Here is a 23028-nt window from a genome sequence, read left to right as displayed (position 1 = left end):
GGACCGGTCAGCAACCTTTCTATAAACTGGTAGGGGAGGAGTGACAATGCTTTTTGCAAGGAGGAGATCCATTAAAATACTGCATGTTTATTTAATTTTATGCACGAGCAAGAGAGATATTTAGGCGGTGAAAGCCTCAGGGAACTCAGCAACGTTCTCGGCAAGAGGACCCTTCTTGGTAAGGAACTTGACGTAGGCGCCATCGTCCTTGATCTCACCGGCCTGGCGGCGGGCGATGTACTGGTCACGGTCAAGAGGAGTGAAGCCCCACTTCTTGGAGATGATGATCTTCTGCTGACCGGGGAACTTGTAACGGGAGCGGCGGAGAGCCTCAATGACAACAGCCTTGTTGGAGTCCTTGGTGCGGACAGAGATCAGAATCTGACCAATGTCGACACGGGCGGCCAACCCAGCGGGCTTACCCCAGGCACCACGCATACCCTGCTGCAGACGATCGGCACCGGCGCACGACAACATTTTGTTGATACGGAGGACGTGGAAGGGGTGGACACGGATGCGCATGTGGAAGGACTCACGACCAGACATCTTGGTGATGTACTTGTTGGCGCAAATACGAGCGGCCTCAAGAGCCTCGGAAGAAAGCTGCTCCAACTCGTTGGAAACCAAGTGGACGCAGAGAGGGAACTCGTCGTTGGAAGCACGCTTGCGGCCCAAATCGTAGGCACGAATCTTGGCGTCGGGGACACCACGATTGTACCGCGACTTGGGGAAGGGCTTGTTCTTGCAATAACGGTAGCAGCGAGCGGGACGGCGAGCCATTGTGAACGGGTTGACTTGTGAGTGGCGATCAAAACTATATGGTCTGAGTTCGCTTGCCAATTATAGCCCTAAGCCCTACTACTTACTAAACGTGACTAATTATGCATCCGAGCGCCCCGGACCCACCTGCCGTCATTAAAAGCGTTGTTGGTGATCACGTGGACGCGCTGAGTAACTGCCCACCTACACCCATCCTTCCCGATCCTTCTTGGGAAATCCACTAAAAAAAAACCAGCATGCAGAACCCCAACGAGGACACAGAGTGGAACGATGTGCTTCGCCAGCACGGAATTCTTCCCCCCCGCGCCCCTTCTCCTACTGCTCAATTGGAGGCTGCTATGGAAGAAGCCGTAGATAAGGCCTATGCCAATAGGCTGGAGGGCAAGTCGCTGAACGAGCTGGATGAGCTGGAAGACGACGGACTCGAGGACGAAGAGTTTATTCAAATGTACCGGGAAAAGCGAATGGCCGAGATCCAGGAACAGGCCTCCCGGGAACGGTTTAGTGAAGTTGTCCATATTTCCAAACCGGAGTATACTGAGGAAATCACCAATGCATCTAAATCCTGGCCGGTTTTTGTGCACATTGTTGGCTCGGGTGTCGTTCAGAGCAAGCTACTTTCTGCTCTGCTTCTTCGTGTGGCCCCTCGATTCAAGGATATCAAGTTTGTCGAAATTGACAGCCGGCAGATCAATGAAAAGTACCCATCCTCGCAGTGCCCCACTATTCTTATCTACAAAAACACAAACGTGCTTGACCAAATTGTCACACTGGATACAATTGGTGGAAACTCAACCAATTTGCATGATATTGATCGTTTGCTTGTCAAGGAAGGTCTTGTCGAGCGCACCGACGAGCGTTTGCTGGAGAACCAAGACTCGGACTAGTTCGCTATATAACTTAATTTAACTTACCTTGACGCGTTACTCGTCGAACCGTGCCCCCACCACAGCCGAACGTCGATTTGTGATGTCGCTTAGATAATTTTTTTTCAGCTTTTTTCATTATGGGTCGCTACCTCGCATCAAAGCGATATAAAACCAAAAGGTACACTCGTGATTTGGATCAAGTTCTTCATGACGATCTATCAAGCCACAAGGCTATTGACGCTCTAGAAAACCAGCCCGTGGATGAGTACAAACCGGGTTTGGGCCAGTTTTATTGTGTCCCTTGTGCCCGCTACTGCGAAACCGAGCATGCTCTCGAAACACACCAGAGAAGCAAAGTACACAAACGTCAATTGAAGGCATTAAAATTTGGACCTTACACCCATCAGGAAGCTGACGCTGGTGCCGGCAAAGACGTACAAGTGTACCTCAACAAGCAACAGCAGCAACGGAACATTCATGCCGAGCCCCGGGTCCAGAATCTGTTGACAGTTCCAGAGAAGATTGAGAAGAAAAACGAAATGGCGACAGAATTGGATCAGGCTGACGAGCTTTCTTCTACCGAGAGTGAGAACCAAAATGAACCTGCTGAAGCCCAAGAGAGTGTCGAAATATCGTAATTCGATCTCTATTAAAAACTCGTATGTATATCTATACAAAGGCTTATTTATTTGAGATTGAACAACAGATAATCAAACAGTGCATATGTTGGTTGCTGGCTGAGGTCACCTGTCCCGTCCCGGCCCTGTGCCGTGTATTGCCGTTCGATAAATAAAGGCCATCAGGTCTCTGTGCGGCCGCCTTTAAACCTGTGCTAAGACACGCACTGAAATGGCGTCAAAGTTGCAGGCCGTTGCAGCTGGCACGTGCATCGATGAGCGCACAATGATGATCGTGAAGCTGGCTCAAAGTTGTTCCAAAGAATTTATAGTTTAATTACCGCAATGTTATACCCAGTCGGTATTGCATGATTAGAGTCCGGAATCCACATTCTTGTATTCATTTATTATAAACTGCTTGTTTACTTTTCTTTCCAAAACAAAGCATCCTAAACCTGTGCTTCGTCGGCGATATTCCACTTTGGGGTGGTAAACTTGAGAAGGGTTAGGTCCTGTTCGTATCCTGCTCAGCGTGGCAAAATAGGCTCAAAGGTGGCCACGAAATCGAAATATACAATAAAAGCAGAGTTACAAGCATATCTCCTCGTATAAGTTTCGGCCAATTTCGCTCTCACACACTCGTCCCTTAATGACCTGGGAAATCGTCGACGAAGTCTTTCATCTGCATGTGACCTTTGTTTTCTTGTGGACCTGCAGGAGAGCGACTTAAACTGGAGGAGGTTTTGAGCGCAAGGGCTCTGTACAATGACTGGCTCCATCCCGAATCATTTGACATAATGCAATAATTACGTCGAAATTCTTTGAAATTCTTTTTAAAAAACCCCCCAGTTATTCTATATTTCCGTGACAAAGCACTTTCCACTTTGTCCGCCCCATCGGGGAACCCTGTAGAAATGCCCGAAAAAACAAACTACATATGCAGGTTACCGCATACTCCTACAGTCAGTTGCATTGAACTTTGCTGTCAACAACAGCCTTCATTCCTGAACTTCAGGTAGTTAAGTAGACAAGAGCTGCTTATAATAACATTTTCTTGCACTAGAAATGCTTTGTTGTTTTTTCTCGCCCGCTTTAATGGTACTCTTGCGGCCAAGAAAACTCTTGTTGCGGATGTGCACAAGGCGACTGCATAAAAAAAAACTATGCCTCAAGCCCCAAGTATTTATTAAGCGCACAGTGCCATTAGAAAATCCCCAATTTGAAAACTAATACCATGTCCTCTGAACACGATAAAGAGGATAACTATAGTGAGCCCAGCTCAGTGTCCCCGTGCACTACTAGATCTTCGGACCCTGCTGTGCCACAAGCCTTGACGGGCAGTCCAGGAGATGATACGAATGCTCTAGCCCGCTCAATGTCCCGGGTTTCCTACCGTTCGAGTATCGACAGCAAAAAAGATGTAGACCTTATCTACGACTCTCCTGAACAATTTCAGCGCCTGGAAAAGATTGAAACAAATGTCCGCCCCAATTACCAGGACGTCCTCGAAGCCGATCCTTGGAAATACCCGCTCGACCTCAACTCTAATCTGCGTATTGTGACCTTTGTTGACGAAGACGAGGACGATCCTCGCAGAATGTCCTTTGTGAGAAAATGGGTCATCACAGTTATTCTTGGTTTAGTCTGTTTTGGTGTTGCCTTTTGTTCTGCCGTCGTCACGGGTGACATCAAAGGGCCTAGAGATTATTTCCATGTGTCCACCGAGGTCATTATTCTCACAGTGACATTATTTGTTGTGGGTTTCGGTGTCGGGCCTTTAGTTTTCGCTCCTGCGTCTGAGGAATTTGGTCGCCAAATTGTATATATCGTTACCTTTGGTTTCGCCGTCTTGTTTGTTATTCCTTGTGCGCTTGCTCGCAACATTGGTACACTACTTGTCTGTCGTCTTATCGATGGAATTGCCTTTTCTGCTCCTATGACTGTCATTGGTGGTAGTTTGGCTGATATCTGGGCCGTCGAAGAGCGCGGTATTGCCATGACGGTTTTCTCGGCTGCGCCATTCATTGGCCCCGCCCTTGGACCCTTGGTCGGTGGCTTCATCGGTGACTTTATGTATTGGCGCTGGATCTACTGGATCTCTTTCTTCTTTGTCTTGGGCCTCTACATTCTCCTGGTCTTGTTTGTTCCCGAAACTCACCACACCACAATCCTTCGTCGACGCGTCAAGAAACTGATCAAACTCACAGGCGACCGTCGTTATGTCACAGCCAAAGACGCTGATCCCATGCCTGCCAGTGAGCTCCTCAAGGTTACTCTACTGCGCCCAGTGCAGCTGTTGGCAGAGCCGATTGTCTTCTTCATCACACTTTACATGACCGTACTCTATGGTCTTCTTTACATGTTCTTCTTTGCATACCCGGTTGTCTACGGAGAGGGTAAAGGCTGGTCTGACCACATGACTGGTCTGATGTTCATCCCACTCGCAATCGGTATTATCTTATCTGCATGTTGTGCCAAATTTGTCAACGACGATTACAACCGCCGAGCTAAGGTGTTCAAAGACAGGGGTGAGCCTGTTCCTCCCGAGGTCCGTCTTATTCCGATGATGTTTGGCGCCCCATTTATCCCAATTGGTTTGTTTATTTTCGCATGGACATCCTACCCCCATGTCCACTGGATTGGTCCTGCCATCGGTGGCGCTCCTGTTGGTTTCGGCTTCATTTTCTTATACAATGCCGCCAATAATTATCTTATTGACACATATGTCCATGTGGCTGCGTCGGCTCTTGCCGCTAAAACTTTTGTGCGCTCTTTATGGGGTGCAGGCTGTGTCCTGTTCACAATTCAAATGTACCACACTCTTGGTTACGAGTGGGCTAGCTCGCTTCTAGCCTTTATTGCTTTGGCGTGCTGTCTAATTCCGTTCTGTTTCTATTTCTTGGGTGCTAAGATCAGAGCACGTTCCAAGTATGCATTCAACCACAACGCTGCCTCAGGCTAGTGGCCTCGTGGGCATATTTCGCAAAAGACGTTTATATATTAATGAAATAACTAATCTTCAGTTCGTCATCGGCAATTTTCAATTCCAAAACAGCACGCTAGAGGGTAACCTACGGAAATTTTAGCGTATTCTGAACAACCCCCTATATTTAAATGTTCCAAGCGAAGACGAAATGTGGGGTTATTCGATAAAACTAGATTACTATGACATTGGTTAAATGTAATGAGGGGAGTTGGGGTTTACTGTGACAGTGATCGAGGTATTGTGTAGTGGGCTGAAATTCAGTTAATTCTGCTGGCCCTGATAAGGAACAGGCTGGGTATCAGTGTTGAGGGTGGTAGCAGAGCTGTAGTCGTTGAAAATAGACAAAGCAGTAGGGTCGGCACCGCAGACCTTCTTGAATGCAGCTCCCTGAACCTTGTCGCTTGCGATGTCAAGGAAGTTGTCGAGAGCGCAAGTGAAGCCGGGGCCGTCATAGCACTCATGCCAAGGAATAACAGCGTCATTAAGAATGAAACGAACAAAGGTGCCGTCGCCACTCTGGGTGCTGTTGCTGCTACCGCTCTGGGTGTTGGTGTTATTGGGGTAGGTTGCGTTGTTCAGAGTGCCGTTGAGATACATGGGGCTGGTGCAGTTCAAGCTGGTGATCAAGTCGGTGTTCTCGCTGAGTCCAGGAGCCTGGCAGTTCAGACGCTCAATAACGAAACGAGCACCCATAGGAGCGACATCGCTGACACGGAAGTTGCTGAAAGAAATCTTCTTCGGGTCCAAGCGCTCAGAAGGAGTAGCCAAACCAAGAGCAGCAAGCAAGCCGGTGAGCTCAGAGCCCTGGCCGAAAACAAGAGCCAAGGGCAGCTGCTCGGGACCATTCTTCAAAAGCTCTGCAGTGGCATTGGCAAACACAGCACCGAGAGCAAGAGCACGAGGAGACTGGGAGCCGTAGTAGCAGTCAGTGAAAGCGTCCATCGCATACTCGAAAGCGATCCACTCATCGGTGGTGAAAACATCGACCCAGGGAGAAGAGCCCTTGGCCGCAACTTCAGAAGAGGCAAGCGAGAGCAAGTCGAACACATCATCAGCAGTGAGGTTCAAGCGATTCTCCTTGCTCAAACGCAGAGCAGCGACCTCAAAAGCAGGGTAGCGCAGGTTGTTCTCAGGAAGACCGTTAGTGGTATTAGTCTTGATGGAGCACTTGGTCAACTTGCCACTGGAACAGGCATCAAGAGTGTATGTGTTAACAGCAGCAGAGGTGGAGTAGTTAAAAGCCAACAGACCTTGGCCGAAAGCGCGAGCACTCTCAAGGCCGCTGACGGCATTGTCGCTGAAAATGGGCAGAGTCTCAGAATCCCACAGGTTGCCGTATTTGCCGGCAAACTCAGCACCGAATTGGTAAGATCCAGCAAGACCAGAGTAAGGGCCCGAAGGGATCTCAAGATTAGCGTAACCGGGCTCAGACAAAAAGTACTCGTAATTGTTCAAGAAAGAAAGAGAGCCAGAGAACCCGGACTTGGGTGCATCCTTTGTGATCTTCTTCAGAACGTCCTTCTGTTGGTCAATAGCGTCGCTAGTGGGATAGTGCGCACCGTGGCGGGCAAACAGAACGACCTGCTCGACCTTGCATCCGGCAGGAGCGTCCGTGGAGATGCCCACACCAGAACGCTGAGTATAGGGACCCAAAGTACCAGTGTACTTGAGCGGGTTGAACTCGTCCTGAGTTTGAGGGTAGGCAGCAGAACCGCTGAATGTGCGGCCATAAGCTGCCTCTGCACCTGTCATGATGGCAGCGGCTAAGAGAAGTTGTTGATACATTGGACAGAGATAGGGTTTTTTCCAATAACGTGTTGTATGCAAGGGTACTATAGGTCTAATATACTTCGGTGTATAGCACTTCTGTGGGTCCGAATATGGCTCACCTAACCATGCATGTACATGCAGCTGCGTGCTGAAAGCAATGTTTTTTTTTTTACGGGAAAATTCCAATTGTTTTCTGGCTACGGGGGGTCTACGTGTCGCAGGCGAGTAACATCGTTCAGGTAATTTATGCCCGCGGAGCAACTCCTGCTGCTCTTCTTTTCGCGCGCCGCTCTTCCAACCGCGTTCTCTACCTCGAATCACACGACCCATCAACATCGGTCGGTTGGGGCTAGGGTGCGATAGTTGATTTGGTTCGCTCAATGTTTTCCCCGGTGTTTCTGGGACGCCAGCAAAGAGCGCGTGTTTTGTTCTTGTAATTTTGCATAAAAGTATCTATTAAAAAGTATTAGCACTGTGCAACATGCGTGTTTTCTTGAGTCCGGCTCGTTAACACGATCGGCGAGTGCCTGCAGGACAGCTATTGCGGCCAATACGGTGAGATCTGCATTCGGCAAGCAATGTTTAGAAACATGGGTAACCGTTAAAGGAAAGCCCCAGTTTGCACTTCTGCAATCGTTGCGCTCGAAAGAGGCTGATTTTTGTTTTGCGCTCACCACGGCATACATTCCATTCCACACAGAGGAGTGCAGGAAACGTTGGCATGCATAGCACAAATATTTGAGAGGCTTGAGGAATTGAGGAATTGAATTAATCGTGGGGAAAAATACTATAAGCTATATGCTCAATACTGACCAGCCTGGAAAGGAATGGGATGGGTATCATAGTCCATGCCGGTAGTGGTGTTGTATTTGGTGAAGAACGTCAAAGGTTCGGGCTTGGTACCGCAAACGGTCTCGTAGTCGGCGGCTTCAACCTGCTTGTCCACAACCTCGAGGAACTTCTCGAGTGAAACAGAGAATCCAGGTCCGTCGTAGCCATGGTCCCAAGGAACAACGGCATCGTTAAGGACGAAACGGATGAAAGTGGTCTCAGTAACGTTAGCGGACCACGAGGCGCCACCGCTACTGGTACTGTTGGAGCTCGAGGAGGAGTTTGTGCCAGAAGTGCCGTTCGACCAGGTGCTGTTGGACATAGTGCCGTTCGACATAGTGCTATTCCACATAGTGCCATTCCACATGCTGCCGTTCGAGGCGCTGGTCGAGTTGGTCATAGTGATGTTGGGGTACCAGTCGGTGAAGTTGGAGTCGGGGCTGGTCCAGTTGGAGTTCCACAGTGGGGTGGTGGAGTTCGTCATACCAACAAGGTTGGTGTCGTTGGTGAGACCCGGAGCCTTGCAGGACAGACGCTCGATAACGAAACGAGCGCCCATTGGAGCCACATCGGTAAGACGGAAGTTGTTATTGAAGCTAATGGTCTTGGGATCAATCTTGCGCGAAGGGGTGGCCAGATCCATGGCAGCCAGGATGGCGGTGAGGTCAACATCGTGGCCGAAAACGAGTGCAAGAGCCAAAGAGTCCTTAGGGCCCTTCTTCAAGAGCTCAGCAGTGGCATTAACAAACAAAGAGCCTACAGCTTTGGCACGAGGGGACTGGGAGCCAAAGTAGCAGTCAAAGTAGGCATCGTAAGAGTACTGGAAGGCCAACCACTCTTCGGTAGTAAAAACATCGACCCAGGGAGAAGAGCCGGTGGCCGAGATCTCATATGATCCAAGCGCAAGCAAAGTGTACACATCGTCGACAGTGAGCTTCAAGTGGTTCTCCTCGTTCAAGCGCAGAGCAGCAACCTCAAAAGCGGGGTATCGCAAATTGTTGGCAGGGAATCCAGAGGAGTTGGATTTAATGTCGCAAGTAGTCCACTTCTTGGCGTCACATGTCTCGAAGCTGGGGTAGGTATTGATGGCAGCAGAAGTGCTGTAGTTGAATCCTAAGAAACCCTGGCCAAAGGCGCGAGCAGTCTCCAGATCACGCTCAAAGTCATCGCTGAAAAGAGGCAAGACCTCGTCATTCCACAGATCACCATACTTGCCGGCAAACTCAGCGCCAAACTGGAATGAGCCAGCGAGACCAGAGTAGGGCCCGGAGGGAATCTCCAAGTTAGCATAGCCCTCGTTGGGCAGGAAGTACTTGTACTTGTTGAGGAAAGTGAGCGATCCCACAAAGCCTTTCTTGGGGGCCCACTTGTTGAGCTTGCTCAGCAACTTCTCCTGGGCGGTCACCTCATTCGGTGTGGGATAGCGCTCACCATGGCGGGCGAATAGAACAACCTGTTCGACCTTGCAGCCAGCAGGGACATCGGGAGAGATACCAACACCAGGGCGCTGGCTGTAGGGGCCTAAATTGCCTGTGTATTTGAGGGGATTGAATTCATCAACAAAAGTCTGGGGATAAGCAGCGGTACCAGCAAACGTGCGCCCGAAGGCGGCATCAGCACCGGCCATGATAATGGCAGCACACAGTAATTCCTGGATCATGGTTGGTTGTAGATATGTGCTCGATTCCCGAGCATCATCACTATTTATTTATCTGAAATTCTGCTTGAGTGCCTGCAGGTGGATTGGGCGCCGAGCTGCAAAGCTTCTGCAAGCTTATGCACGGATATTCGCCTGGAAGAGCAACGTTGTCCTATCAAGTGGAACATCTCCACAATGCTAATGTGCTCTTGCATGAGAATTATATCGAACAGCAACTAATGTCCGCGGATCCTGGCGCCCGCCAATATGTAGAGCTGGTCCTGCTGTTTTGTTTACGTCCATGTTCGCAATCGGTGCGATTGGTGGCACAAAGCCTCGAATCTGCAGGCGAAACTCTAGGCAGCGCACAACATCACTGCCCGCCGGCCAAGCTGCAGCTGTCGCTGATACGGCCCAAGTAGTCAGATTTGAGGTGCTAGTGCGTAAAAGAGTTGAACAGGCCTTGTGGTATCTAGCCCGAACAACCGATGGAACCTGGTGCAAGCTTTTCGCACCAATTTGCGCACGTCTCATCGGAGCCCACCATTTGATCCGTCTCTCCCATGCTACGGTCCAAGCTCGAAATGTGTTTACTCAGCAAACATTTCCTAAAATGGCACAAAAGCTTGTAGTCTGGGCAAGGGTAAGTAGGGGAGCCGGTAGAAGAGCAATCAAACATGGCTTCCGCTATAAACTGTTATTTAAATCATAACTAAATTCATCTAAACTAGCTCATTGTATAACCCGGTGCCAATTTCTGGTCTCTTTGGTTTACGGCTGGATAGCAACGCTAAATGTAGCTTTGTGGTCAACTACGCAACGACGGTGTTATGCTGCCGAGCTTCCTTTGTGCAGCTTGCTGGAAAAGTATTCCTTGGCTGCTTAGTAAGAGGTCGGCTCTGCACCGATGGCACAGAAACCCGACGTCACTAGGCCGTCGATCCCAAATTTCAAGGTGAGCGCATAAAAACTATATAGGGGCAATGGGAGGGTTCTATTTTTACGTCTGGCAACCTCTTTCTGGGACCCGTGCGTTTGGAGCGGGTGTTAAGGCGATAATACAAACTTGGTCCGCTCTTTGCTCAATTGCGTCTTCCACGCTACACTTCGACAACTAAAAGTGTCTTGAAATGCGAGCGAGACTGATCATATCGTCATCTGGTCCAGCTTGAATATTGTGAGATATTGTCGAAGGGCCGTAACTGAGGTATCGAGTGCGCTTAGCTAACCAACCGAGGACTCAACCCGTTGAACGGAACCTCAACGCGACAGAGGTATGTGACTGCAAGCTGCACGTAAAGGCTAGGTCTAAATTAAATTTGCGTCAATCCGGGCTAATTCACTGTCTGTGTGTTTGACAAATTCCTGATTCGCTTTTCGGGCTTCATTTCAGGTTCGTTTGGAGTTCCTTGATGTAGAAAACGTCATTCGCGCTAACTCATTTACTAATCAGCGGGGTTAACTGATACTAGTCTGGATACAACGATGGATCCTGTCACCAGTAAAGGTTTTAGAATAAACCTTTAGCAAGTGTCGTAATATCCACGTTCTGATGTTTGTTCCGCAGCTCAGTACTTTGAGCCAAGTGCTCTCTTCATACCTCCAGCCTCTGTTATAAACCCGAACCCCTGCAGTATCTAATCTAGCGGTGCATGCACAATGTTCTGGTATAAAAAGATCACCTCACACGATCATCTTCCCATCAGTCATGTTGTTTGGCCTGTTCAAAACACCCCATGAAAAGAACATTGAATTCAAACGTGCTGAGAGAGCGTCTCGCATCGCTGCCTTGCCTGAAATTTACAAGCAGCCAGTGACCCATGAGGAACAGATTCTACTGGACAAACCTGCCCGAGAGGTTGTCGACCTGATCCAGAAAGGAGAGTTGGAGCCGATTGACGTTCTCCACGCATACGGGAAACGTGCAATTGAGTCTCAGGAGAAGATTAATCCCCTGACGGAGATTATGATTTCTGATGCGGAGGAGTGGGCCAAGAACTGCAACCGTAAGGGGCCCCTGGCCGGCTTCCCTGTGTCCATCAAAGACTCACTCAACGTTATTGGCTACGACTCTTCAATTGGCTTTTCCAAGTACGTTAAACAGCCTGCTCAAACAGAGTCCGCTGCTGTCAAAATGCTTAGAGACGCTGGTGCCGTGCTATACGTCAAAACTAACATCCCGCTCACTCTTCACACCATTGAATGCTATAACGATATATTCGGTGTGACAGAGAATCCTCACAAAGGCGGCTACACACCTGGTGGCTCATCGGGGGGTGAAGGAGCCCTCATTGGTTGGGGCGGCTCTCGCTTGGGCGTGGGCACAGATGTTGCCGGATCTATTCGTGTCCCTGCTCACTTTTGCGGTATTTACGGGTTGAGGCCTAGTACGGAGCGCTTCCCATCGAGCGGACAGCGGCCACCAGCACCTGGCCAAGACGGTATTATGTCGTCCACCGGCCCCATGTGTCGCACAATGGATGATCTTACGTTTTTCATGAAGACTATGGTTGACATGAAACCGTGGGAGTACGACTTTTCATGCATTCCTTTGCCTTGGCGTGAAGTTGAATTGCCCAAAAAGATCAAGTTCGGCGTCATGTGGTCTGATGGCATTGTTGATCCTTCGCCCGCCTGCCATAGAGCACTGCAAATGACCGTTGATGCTGTTAAAAAGCAGGGCCACGAAGTAGTGGACTTTGTTATTCCTGACGCCCTATATGGACACGCTCTTGGTGGAAAGGTCATCTGCTCCGATGGTCTTGAACAGACTTCTTCGGGACGATACTTTGGAGAGCGGAACGATAAAGGTGTCGATCGTGCAAAGTGGTTCGGTCGTCTGCCCCGCTTTGTGAAACGTATCTATGCTTGGTTTGTTGAGAACGTTTGGGGTGATAAAGTTTGGGCCACTGTAATTCGCAGGTTCGATCAACATAGCATTCTTGAGCACCGCGAAAACACCTACAAGAAGTTCCAGTGGCGTCAAAAGGTATTCGATGCCTGGAAAGAGTCCGGAATCGACTTTTTATTGACAGTCCCCCACTCTACTCCCGCTTTCCCTCATTACACTTTCTATGACTCGTTTACCGGACTTGACTACACCTTCTTGTTCAACATTCTTGACTATACTGCTGGTGTGTTGCCTGTAACCCACGTTGATCGCATGAAGGATCAGCTGCCCCCCGACTTCAAGTTGTCGAAACTCAATGGCGTTGCTAGGGGAACTTTCAAGTGCTACGACGCAGAGAAGATGCATGGACTTCCCGTGGGTGTGCAGATCGTTGGTCGTCGCAGCGAAGAGGAAAAGGTACTGAAGGGTATGGAATTGCTTGAGGAGGCGCTACATGCTAATGGCGTAGTTTATCAGCAGCTCAATGCTTCGGTTTAATTAGGTGTATTTAGCTGCATTTCAATCTGCTCGATTTCTGATTTGATGCTGACCTCCTCAACAGTCTTAACAAGTTCTTTTGTTGATTTAGCCATATCGAATGAGACACCGGCAAGACGCTGTTTCAGCTGGCGCTTGGCGTGCTCTTGCCCATCTAACCTGTCGAGTTCGTCGTACAAGGCTTCCATTCGGGAGGAGCAGTCCGCCAGATTCTGTAAAATGAAAGAACCCTTGTCTCTCAAAAGCCAGTTACGTGTCTGTGCCATACTGCTTCCTGTGGCCTCGAGCATTCTGCGAACCAGCACGGAGATCTGCTGAACCTTGGGTTTGAGCTCCAAAACCTTCTCATTGTCACGAATGCCACTGAGCAGACTTTGAATAGAATCTACAGTCTCTGATGTCTGTTCCTCGAGATATGTCTGTAGTTCTGCAATAGAACTATCAGGGGGTAGGGTCGGGACAACAAACGTGTTCTGCTCTGGTTTAGCGGCCTTTGAAGGCGATTCGGGCGTAGAATCGGGAACAGGCGACGCTTCGGGTGATGGGGGTCCAAAGTGCGCTGGCACCAAAGTCTCTACGGTTGTTGAAGATTCAGATGTAGCCGTAAACGGGAGAGATACTCTGAGACCTCCACCACCAGCCTCTTCTGGTCTGAGACGAGCGGCTTTAAAAAGCTCCACAACAGCAAACCCAAGATCAGAGCAGGCAGCATCCAGTAAAAGGAATGGTAAAAGCCCTCCTGCAACTGTCATATTCCTCACGACAGAGATGAGCTGGTTTGCAGTCCGCGAAATGAGACTTGTGTAGGTATTATAACGGACATCCTGTTCGCCGGCTTCCTTGCTAATACGACGAGTAGCAAGAATAACATCATGCAGTAGATCGAGCAAGTTTTCGGGTCGAGTGCGTGCATCCACGACCAGCGTGTCGATTGCACTTCGGAACTCCCTGGCGGCCGCAAAGGAAATTTTGCCGCTCTTGTCAACGTACTGTGATTGCGAATCCAAAGGCGGCATTGCAACTATACCCCCATTTTCTCGCATAGTGTCAGCCAGCTGGCTGTACCTAACTTTCCATTGCTCGATTTCGGTTCGAAGGTCCCGGATCAAAGCTCGTTGTTTGTCGTCCTCCTCGGATCTTGTCTCTGTGAGAGCCCTCATTTCTTCAAGGAAACTTGATGCTTCTTGGCGGACTTGCTCTGTCACTTGCTGCTGCTCCGTGAGCTGTTCCAAGAGCTCATCATATGATGGCTTGTTCTCATCGACCGGATCGGCCAGCTCTTTGGAAGACGTGAATGCGACAACATGGAGCTCCTCGATTTCCTTGGTTTTCTGCTCATTCAGTTCATGAGCGTCCTTGAGCATATCATGCAAATGGTTATTTTCCTCCACTGCGTTCTTTTTGACCATTTCAAGCTCTGCCATGCTCTGTTCAAGCTCATTGACGCGGGTCTCAAGGCGGGTGCATTCTTTGACAAGATCAGAGATCTGCTCATCTTGGTCGACATGGCGACTAACGTCATCTATAGTCGGGCTTGTGATTGGAGATTGGATGGTCACTTTGGCAACGGTCATACTCCGGGGGGGCCAGCGTCAAGGGAAAAATTCATAGCTTGCTCCTCAGCTGCCGAACGGGTCGGCTGTGATTCGTGAGTGGTCTCGTCAGCTGTGGGTTTGCTGAGGGTTTCCGGTTCTTTGAAGTCCTCGCTATTAGTAGCAAGCGCTCTGTTGCTCCCGATCTGAGGGGTGGGTGTTTCATAGTCACTATATTCGACACCTGAATCGTCTGAATCGTCTGAATCATCTTCTTCAATCATGACGGTCTTTGTGGGCTCGATGGTTGCTGTGTATACTGTTTGTGGAATGGCATTCTGCTCGGCGCCCGCTGCCTCTGTCTCCTTCTGGATCTCGTATTCAATAAACTCAGGAAACCTACGCTCCTGCTCAGCCATTAAATCTTTGCACATGTCACCAAACCTCTCATCTGATAGGTCTCCCAACTGGTAGCGGGCATGATTGCGCTTTGGATGGATGTCTTGACGCGGCGGCAGGTGTTCACCGGGACCATAACTAGGGTCAACCCGCCTTAAAAGCTCATCGTAGATATCTGTAGACAGCTCCATGAAGTGTACGAGGGTAAACTGCGATAGTTTGCGCAGCGACATGCTGATTCGGTGGTTGTGCGGCGGCTGGTCCGCAATATAGGATGCAAACGCGTCATGGTGAGTGACAAGTTGTGGTGGAACAAAACTCAGTATGGTGTCCATGGTGGGCCAATCTAAAGTACAAAGCAAAGCTACTCAAGCTGTAAGATCAAATATGGGGGGCCGACGTGTGCTCTCGTCCCTAGTGACTCGTCGTAAACAATCGCAGTAAATTGTCAAGAAACTAACCCGTCAACGCCTATTAGAGGTAAATGAGGTAAGCGACCCGCAGCGGACGGATAGGCGTAGAAAGCTAGCAGAAAGAGCAAAAGATACAACGATAGAGGTTTTTTATTTACATTAGATGCGTAGAAGTTGCATTTATCTCTTTTTTGGTTAGGCAGTATCTACAAAAAGCTGGTTTGAAATGTCAAACACAGAGTAAGGTCCGGCCATGAGGCGAGAACGAATAAACTCAATAGCCCTCTCGGCGCCGTGCTGCAGTAAAACAGCACCAACCACAGCACTCATGCTCGTTGAGTAGATCGTAGTCTCGCCGCCTTTTCCTGCGTCCGCAGGTCGCCAGAATATCGACTTTTCCAGCTTGGCCAGCCGGCAGACTTGTGAAAGGGTAGGTGAGCTGGACAGAAGCTCGATTGCTCGCTCGTTGACATCAAAGTTGTGGCCGTTGATCGATTCCTGTGTGCCCTGTGCCGCGCTCTGTGCAGTGGCCCGGCCGGTTTCCATTCTCAACAGCTGTTTGCCAAGGATAGCCAACCGCTCATTATAAGGTTTCTTGCCATGAGCAAAAGACTTGTGTGTGAGAGCCTGCAGCATCAGCTCTTCTGGCAGGGCGTACTCTGAGCCCAAAAGCTCTTGCAGTGGTGCAAAGGTCTCGGCGTTTCCGGGGTACTCGATTCCGTGAGGGTTTTTCATGTACAGCGCTTCGTCCTTTTTGAGACCGCGAACAACCGTCTGGCCGTTGCGCACAACCACAAGTGTACGCCTGGAACCAGTCATGGCAAGCTGTTGTCTCGCGAGAGTCGCGCGACCAGCTCGTACTGCCTGTCTAACAAACTGTAGCGTCATGTTTCACCGGTCTATGTTAGATCGTTTTTTTCCGATTTCGGCTGACAAACCGGTATGGATCTTGGTCTGCGCGGTTAGCTTAACACCCCTCAGTAGCTCGAGCTCTCACGGTGTGCTTTCCTGAGATTTCGCTCAACCTAAAGGTATGAGGGACAAATTCTTCCCCTTACTTGAATAAATTAACTGTTTATTTTGCCCTTGGACCAACCGAAGAGGCACAGAATTATTTCTGTCAAATCTGCTTATTTAATCTTTGCCAAAAAATATATATCCTTGGTTTTTTTTCATTTAGCAATGGATATGTTCAAGGTGCTAGCTCGGGGCGCCAAAATCAGGGGAAAGCACCAAAACGACTTAGAACTCTTTCGCCAGACCCCCAAAACCTCGTTTCGCAAAGAGCATGACCTGGAGCGCAAGCTGCATTTCTTTTCCAAGCCAGCTAAACGGACCGTCCAAGTCTCGAAAGCACCGGAAGACGACCTGGATAACGTTGAGTTGGTGATCAATTCCGAGGAAGATGCTGCCTCGCATCGCGCTTCTCACCGCATCAAAGTGACTGGAACAGATCTGCCCCTTCCTATCGCATCTTTCACTGATCTCGTTCGTTTGGCTAACCCCCAACCGCCTGTGCTACGTAATTTGGAGCGTTTAGGATTCAGTGACCCGACTCCTATTCAAAGTGAAGCCATTCCTGCTCTTTCGAACCACCGTGATCTTATCGCCTGTGCGCCAACGGGTTCGGGTAAGACGCTGGCGTTTGTGATCCCCATCATCAATTCGATTGCCGCTATGAAGAACAAGGGTGTCAAAGCTGTGATTGTTTCGCCCACTCGAGAGCTTGCTACGCAAATCTACGAGGTGGCTGTGCAAACATCTAGGGGCCTGGACCTTTCCATTGGAGTCGTAAACAAGTCACTGCTGGCCAAGTTGAGAAATAACAACGCCGGTGCCAAACAACATATGGACCTCGTTATTAGCACTCCTCTTCGCCTGATCGAAGCCTTGAAAACCCAGTTACTCGATCTGTCCACCACGCAATTCCTGGTGCTCGACGAAGCTGATCGTCTTCTTGGAGACGGTTTTGTGGAGCAGACTGATGAAATTGTCGCTTCATGCACCAACAATTCACTGGTCAAAGCTATTTTCAGTGCTACCATGCCGGCGAACGTCGAGGATTTGGCCAATAGTATTATGCATTCCGCTGTTCGAGTAATTGTTGGTTATAAAGAAGCTGCATCAGACACGATCGAGCAGTCCTTGCAGTTTTGTGGCAATGAGCATGGTAAGCTCCATGCAATTCGCCAAATGCTCACTGGAGGTGAAGTGGTACCGCCGATACTCGTATTTGTCCAATCGATTGCGCGTGCCAAAGCATTATTCCACGAACTGCTTTACGACAAGGTGAATGTAGATGTTATTCACTCGGAACTCACCCAAAACCAGCGCGATCGGGTCGTGAACAATTTTAAACAAGGCGATATCTGGGTGCTTATCTGCACTGACGTTCTCGCGCGAGGTATCGATTTCCACGGTGTGAACCTTGTTATCAACTACGATGTACCACAAAATGGCCAAGCCTACGTGCACCGTATTGGCCGCACGGGTCGCGCAGGTCGGAAAGGAAAAGCTGTGACTTTGTATACAAAGCAAGATGTGGCCACTCTTCGCCCTATCTTGAACATTATGAAACAAAGCGGTTGCGAAATCAGTGACTGGCTACTTGAATCCACTCGACAACGTAAAAACAAACGCAACATCATTGAGCGCGATCAGATCTCCACAGTTCCACGCGTGTTCAAAAAGCAGCGCAAACGGAAGCAAGAAATCATCGAGGGCTCTAAAAGAAGAGCCCAAAAGTCCTCTGCAAAAGAATAGTATGTTTAATTTAATTTCTGTCTAATTTGTTCTGCCCCGCAGCCCGTCCAACGGGCTTTTCCACCAAACGGCTACACCTTACGATTTAGTCACCCTGCATAATCTGTGGGGCAGCCGAGTTTTGTCATATATATATATATATATATTTCAAAGCGATCAGATCATATCGTAATGGCAGTAAATGAGTACGGACAGCCTGTAGGCGAGCCCCTGGATTTCAAAGTGCCACCTGTGCCCAAGCCGGTGACCCTCAAGGGACGCTATTGTCAGGTTGTGCCCATGGATAAAAAATATGGGCCTGAGCTTTACAACATCAACTTTGAAGGGTTCCCTGTCGATGAAGTCAACAAACGTTGGACATATTTGCTGAGCGAGCCTCCTAAAACAGAGCAGGAGTACCTGGATTGGTACGATGAAGCTACTGACGCGAAGGACATGTTGTTCTTCACCGTTCTTGACTCCAAGACCAACAAGCCAGTTGGTACTTTCAGCTATCTGCGGATTGATCCAGGGAAGGGTAGTATTGAGGTTGGCAATGTCAACTTTTCCCTTGCTATGAGCGGTAGTCCCATCTCCACAGAGGCCCAATACTTGTTGATGAAGCACGCATTCGACCTAGGCTATCGTCGCTACGAGTGGAAGTGTGATGCATACAATATGCCCTCTCGCAAAGCTGCACTTCGTCTTGGTTTCACTTTCGAGGGAATTTTCCGCAACTGGTTCCATTATAAAGGAAGAAATAGGGACACTGCTTGGTTTTCTGTAACCGACAGAGAGTACCCTGCACTGGAAAAAGCCTTTCTCCAATGGCTTGAGCCGACCAACTTTGATTCGAATGGTCATCAGCTCAAGAAACTAGAATATTTCCGCTAATGTCGTAGATTCAGCAACTGTCAACGCCTGGACAAAACTCGATATGCCTCTGAGGCAGAACCGGTTTTAGTAGTTCAAACTAGCTGCGAAATCAATTCTGGATTTCATGATGAAGTTCATAAAAAACTCCAGATCCTGGTGCTGTTCTCTTTGTAGTTGAAATATAACGCAGTTTGTAGTTCTAGTTCATACGTGATCAACCCCATGACTTGGAATTTTCGCACAAGCACTGATACTCTAGCGATAAAAATTCAAGGTGCTGGTTCTCGAAGTAATTACCGAGGCTAACAACTACTGTTTAACTCACTCAAGAGCTTTTGTGTTTTTAGATCAAGACCGCCAGTCAATGTACTTGTAGACCTGTGTAATACCGTAATTGCTGTGCCCAGTTCTAAACTCAGATTTCGGATGATACCATACTGAGTAAAACTCAATTTTTCCATGCAATTCTCTACAGGCGCAGAACTAGTGTGTATGAGTTTCTGAAGTGTATACTGAGGTTGCTCTCGGAATTCAACAAGTAGGTCCCTTGGCCCAGTTGGTTAAGGCGTGGTGCTAATACGAATCCTACTAAGGAGTGTTACGCCAAGATCGGCGGTTCGATCCCGCCAGGGACCATTCTTTTTTAACAAGCTTTCCTTTTTTTATTTCTCTTTTGAACATCGAATAATTGAGCCATTGTGTAGCTTTGTCTTTTTTGATGTGGTCGTTGCACCTTTATTCCAACATTTTCTGCGATAGATGCACTTGTTCAATATATGATTTGTATAGAAACAGAAATCTCAAGAAACAGGTCCCTTGGCCCAGTTGGTTAAGGCGTGGTGCTAATACGAATCCTACAAGGAGTGTTACGCCAAGATCGGCGGTTCGATCCCGCCAGGGACCATTCTTTTTTTGGATCTACTTTAAGTCTTTTGGTTATTATGTATTGGTGGTTTGATTTAATTGTATTATTTTGGTTTTGTTTTTGTTTTTATTTATTTCATCGGAACCCTATCTATGATGTAAAGTGCTGAAACTGTTGTGGTCCTTGTTTAAGGTTCGTAAGGATACATGATTCTGAATACCTGGGGGCACTCGCATTACTAGTTGGAAGGTGTGAATTATTGGCTACTTTAAAGTGTACCATAGTACGTCTTTCAAAGATCATACAAAATAAACCAGATTAAACGTGGTACGCGGGGGGTGAAGAAGGCTCATTCCCCAAGACCAGAGGAACGGCCAATTTCGCTAAACCCCAACGAAACTTGATACGAATTTCAAAAAAATACGATAGTGCTGTTATCTCACTGACAAAATTCGGTTCAGCATCGGCTATTGTGTAGGGAACGGTGAGAACTCTCAGTTTCTCTGTCCAGGTAAAGTCAGGAACGTCTTTACTGAAAATCTTTATCCTTCGCATTTGAATGTTTTTAGTTTCGTCAAGAATTTGGCCCATTTTCGATAACGTTGAGTAGTGGACCTGATAAAGAGCATAAGAAATAGAGAACGATGGATGATTGGGGTGTGCAAAAGATAGATTGAAATTTGCTTCCCCTTCTGCTCCAAACAACACTCCGCCGGAAAGAAGTAGTTCATTTTTATTTGAACTGCAAAGTAAACTTCCCCGCAGCTGTTTTTTCAACGAGTATTGCCGATATAAGGGAGCACCCGAGATATCAACAAATCTCTTGATGTCAAAGCCAGTCTCTTTGGGAAGGGCAACTAACTCCTTCTGTGTAGCTGCAGAAGATCCAGGTGCACTAACTTTCAAAAAGTATTGAACGCAGATACCTTTTACGGGCCTGCAAACTTGCTGGTATGACCCCACTGTGGGCGGTATAACACAGTGAATGTGCCCATTTGGCGCCTGAATAGCACATGGAAATTGTAGCGCAAGTGGGATAATTTCTTCTTTTCCGGAATTCAGACAGTTAAGGGGAATTTCGGTGCTAAGAAGTGTAAATATACGCGAAGAAGGATTTGAATCGCCCCAGTTGCCGGCTATAGTATGCTCAGTACCTATGATCTCGACCCGTACAAAGCCCAAAACACTGCCAGAGCAAGAGTGACGCAGATGCAAGGAAAAGGAAAAAGTGTCACCGGGTGCTACTGCCTGCGGTATATTTGAGAGAGCCATAAGTGGCTCAGAACAATGTATCGGACGACGGCATGTTTCGAGGTAGAAATCTGCAAGCATGTTACGATCTGTTAGGTTTGTCGAATCTAATTGAGGCTATCCTTTTATTAAGAGATATTGACGACGCATAGCGCTATGCACCTGCATGTACGCTAATTGCATCAGGGGTAGGGGGAGAGTTAGACCCCGCGAACTTGAAGACGCGTAAACGTAACATGTTAGAGAGGTGAGAAACATCAGGTCACCAAGTTCGGAATCAAGAAATATTAAAAACAGATCATCTCAGATGGTAGGAGTGTTACAGGATTCCAAGTTATGCTAACCATCGCCACTGAATCGCTGGAATGCTTACTTGTATGCAGAGTTTGCAATACATGTAACTGGCTGTTTGCTCAAGCCAAAGAAAAAGATCAAACATTTCTCGGCAATAAAAAGCTCTTTACATAGCCGGCAAGACTTAGTACTGTTATGTCGGACATATTGAATACTTTTGATGCTAATCCTGCACGTGCCTGAGACTTACGGGTTTAACACTGCTATACACTTGACTGTTATGGCGGATAAATGGGATTTGAAAAAAAAGCTGGAACATATCTCATTGCTGCGAGCTCAAATGTTAAACTCATTGGATCACGGAACGGTGGCGCTAAGAAGGTCCAGCACTGCAATCACAGTCAACCTGCATGCAAGCACACACTATGAGTCAACATTCTGAGATACCCGTATCAATTGAAGTTGAATTCACTATACTTTTCGAGCTAAATAGCATACAAAGAATGTCCAAAGTAGCCAGTCACTAGCCTATCAACCAAAAAGAGCGACTGTTTGCAATAAGGTGGAATTAAAAAATCAACTAATGATAAGCGGGAGGAGCAGAAGAAACCTCACCTAGAACGAGAGGGACAGATAATTTAACGGAACCACAACTGAACTTCAAACAGACCTCAAACAAATAGGACACTGCTGTCGTCACACCCACAAAATTCGGAACACAATCGTTATCAAGCGTATAGGGAAAACTGAGAACACCTGTTTTAGCCTCCCAAATAAACCCCAAAACATCTTCTGTTTGAGCTTTTATTCTTCTCATCTGTGTGACTTTAGTTGCATCAAGAATTTGACCCATTCCCTGGTGAGATGAGTAGTGAGTCTGATAAATTTTGAACGAGACAGAAAAAGGCAAAGGTGGAGCATATAAGAAATTAAGATTGAAGCTGGCCTCACCTTGCGCTCCTGAAATTATTTCACCTGATAGAGACACGGTGCCTTTGTTTATATTGCCAAACAGTCCGTCGTGTAAGCGCGTCGTTGTTGAGTATTGACGATTCAAAGAATTACCAGAAATGTCCACAAATCTATCGATGTTGAAACCTGTCTCATTCGGAAGAATGGTTATTTCTTGTTGAGCTAGCCCTGTGCCTATTGGGGCACGAACTTGAAGAAAGTACTGGACACAAACACCCTTCGTAGGATTGCCAATCTGCAGGCTTGATCCAACAGTAGGTGGCAAAGTACAGTAAACAAGTTTCGACGAGTCGTAAATCATAGTAGGAATTTGGATTGAGAGTGGTATTTCTTCTTCCTCTGTGGATATCGTCTTGTCGACTGAACACACTGTGTTCAGGCACGAGAACATGCGCGAAGACGGAGTTGATGTACTCCAGTTGTCCGCCATAGTATGTTCTATGCCGATAACTTCAATTAGGACTGTTGTCAACAATTGAGAGGTAGGATGGTGGCGCACGTGAAGGGAGAACGTGAAGGTCTCACCTGGTGTTATTGTTTTAGGTATACTCGAAAGAAACATCATATCGTTATAAGATCATTAGAGCACTATATATAAGGACCAGCAGAAGTGGTCATGCAATGCACACGACGGAGGTTACTTCCGTTTTCCTGGCGGTTACGATTGCATTGTAGATCTTTCCACACCATCGAGGTTTAGGGAGTAAGCAGCTGGGGCGCTGCCTCGAAGAAAAAGGTTCTGCTTGTATTAATGGCAATATTATTTAAGGACCAACGAACTCTGACACGATAGGGATCCAGAGT

General features: G+C 48.0%; 13 protein-coding genes across 13 annotated transcripts; 6 read left to right on the top strand and 7 right to left on the bottom strand.

The window, feature by feature from the left end:
* Positions 1–120: 120 nt before the first annotated feature.
* B9G98_02188 (60S ribosomal protein L10) lies at positions 121–780 on the bottom strand (the record flags this gene model as incomplete). Its single annotated transcript, XM_024808745.1, has 1 exon — positions 121–780. One exon carries the CDS (start codon positions 778–780, stop codon positions 121–123), a length of 660 nt encoding a protein of 219 aa, XP_024664513.1.
* Positions 781–1016: 236 nt separating this feature from the next.
* On the top strand, positions 1017–1667 carry B9G98_02187 (Phosducin-like protein 2; the record flags this gene model as incomplete). Its single annotated transcript, XM_024808744.1, has 1 exon — positions 1017–1667. The coding sequence occupies one exon, from the start codon at positions 1017–1019 to the stop codon at positions 1665–1667; it is 651 nt and encodes a 216-aa protein (XP_024664512.1).
* A 119-nt stretch (positions 1668–1786) lies between these two features.
* Positions 1787–2287, top strand: B9G98_02186 (Bud site selection protein 20; the record flags this gene model as incomplete). The annotated part of the gene is made up of 1 exon (XM_024808743.1): positions 1787–2287. The coding sequence occupies one exon, from the start codon at positions 1787–1789 to the stop codon at positions 2285–2287; it is 501 nt and encodes a 166-aa protein (XP_024664511.1).
* Positions 2288–3500: 1213 nt separating this feature from the next.
* On the top strand, positions 3501–5228 carry B9G98_02185 (hypothetical protein; the record flags this gene model as incomplete). Its single annotated transcript, XM_024808742.1, has 1 exon — positions 3501–5228. One exon carries the CDS (start codon positions 3501–3503, stop codon positions 5226–5228), a length of 1728 nt encoding a protein of 575 aa, XP_024664510.1.
* Positions 5229–5513: 285 nt separating this feature from the next.
* B9G98_02184 (3-phytase B) lies at positions 5514–7037 on the bottom strand (the record flags this gene model as incomplete). The annotated part of the gene is made up of 1 exon (XM_024808741.1): positions 5514–7037. The coding sequence occupies one exon, from the start codon at positions 7035–7037 to the stop codon at positions 5514–5516; it is 1524 nt and encodes a 507-aa protein (XP_024664509.1).
* A 787-nt stretch (positions 7038–7824) lies between these two features.
* B9G98_02183 (3-phytase B) lies at positions 7825–9513 on the bottom strand (the record flags this gene model as incomplete). The annotated part of the gene is made up of 1 exon (XM_024808740.1): positions 7825–9513. The coding sequence occupies one exon, from the start codon at positions 9511–9513 to the stop codon at positions 7825–7827; it is 1689 nt and encodes a 562-aa protein (XP_024664508.1).
* A 1687-nt stretch (positions 9514–11200) lies between these two features.
* Positions 11201–12880, top strand: B9G98_02182 (hypothetical protein; the record flags this gene model as incomplete). Its single annotated transcript, XM_024808739.1, has 1 exon — positions 11201–12880. The coding sequence occupies one exon, from the start codon at positions 11201–11203 to the stop codon at positions 12878–12880; it is 1680 nt and encodes a 559-aa protein (XP_024664507.1).
* A 21-nt stretch (positions 12881–12901) lies between these two features.
* On the bottom strand, positions 12902–15146 carry B9G98_02181 (hypothetical protein; the record flags this gene model as incomplete). Its single annotated transcript, XM_024808738.1, has 3 exons — positions 12902–12933; positions 12990–14438; positions 14513–15146. 3 exons carry the CDS (start codon positions 15144–15146, stop codon positions 12902–12904), a joined length of 2115 nt encoding a protein of 704 aa, XP_024664506.1.
* Positions 15147–15419: 273 nt separating this feature from the next.
* On the bottom strand, positions 15420–16112 carry B9G98_02180 (54S ribosomal protein L15, mitochondrial; the record flags this gene model as incomplete). The annotated part of the gene is made up of 1 exon (XM_024808737.1): positions 15420–16112. One exon carries the CDS (start codon positions 16110–16112, stop codon positions 15420–15422), a length of 693 nt encoding a protein of 230 aa, XP_024664505.1.
* Positions 16113–16406: 294 nt separating this feature from the next.
* On the top strand, positions 16407–17987 carry B9G98_02179 (ATP-dependent RNA helicase ROK1; the record flags this gene model as incomplete). The annotated part of the gene is made up of 1 exon (XM_024808736.1): positions 16407–17987. One exon carries the CDS (start codon positions 16407–16409, stop codon positions 17985–17987), a length of 1581 nt encoding a protein of 526 aa, XP_024664504.1.
* Positions 17988–18158: 171 nt separating this feature from the next.
* Positions 18159–18860, top strand: B9G98_02178 (hypothetical protein; the record flags this gene model as incomplete). Its single annotated transcript, XM_024808735.1, has 1 exon — positions 18159–18860. One exon carries the CDS (start codon positions 18159–18161, stop codon positions 18858–18860), a length of 702 nt encoding a protein of 233 aa, XP_024664503.1.
* A 1165-nt stretch (positions 18861–20025) lies between these two features.
* B9G98_02177 (hypothetical protein) lies at positions 20026–20979 on the bottom strand (the record flags this gene model as incomplete). Its single annotated transcript, XM_024808734.1, has 1 exon — positions 20026–20979. The coding sequence occupies one exon, from the start codon at positions 20977–20979 to the stop codon at positions 20026–20028; it is 954 nt and encodes a 317-aa protein (XP_024664502.1).
* Positions 20980–21832: 853 nt separating this feature from the next.
* Positions 21833–22789, bottom strand: B9G98_02176 (hypothetical protein; the record flags this gene model as incomplete). The annotated part of the gene is made up of 1 exon (XM_024808733.1): positions 21833–22789. One exon carries the CDS (start codon positions 22787–22789, stop codon positions 21833–21835), a length of 957 nt encoding a protein of 318 aa, XP_024664501.1.
* Positions 22790–23028: the final 239 nt, after the last annotated feature.

The sequence above is a fragment of the Wickerhamiella sorbophila genome (genome assembly GCF_002251995.1).
Source record: "Wickerhamiella sorbophila strain DS02 chromosome Unknown contig3, whole genome shotgun sequence".
Taxonomy (NCBI): Eukaryota; Fungi; Ascomycota; class Dipodascomycetes; order Dipodascales; family Trichomonascaceae; genus Wickerhamiella; species Wickerhamiella sorbophila.
The sequence above is the reverse complement of the archived record's forward strand: the minus strand, read 5'-3'. Positions and strand labels throughout refer to the sequence as shown.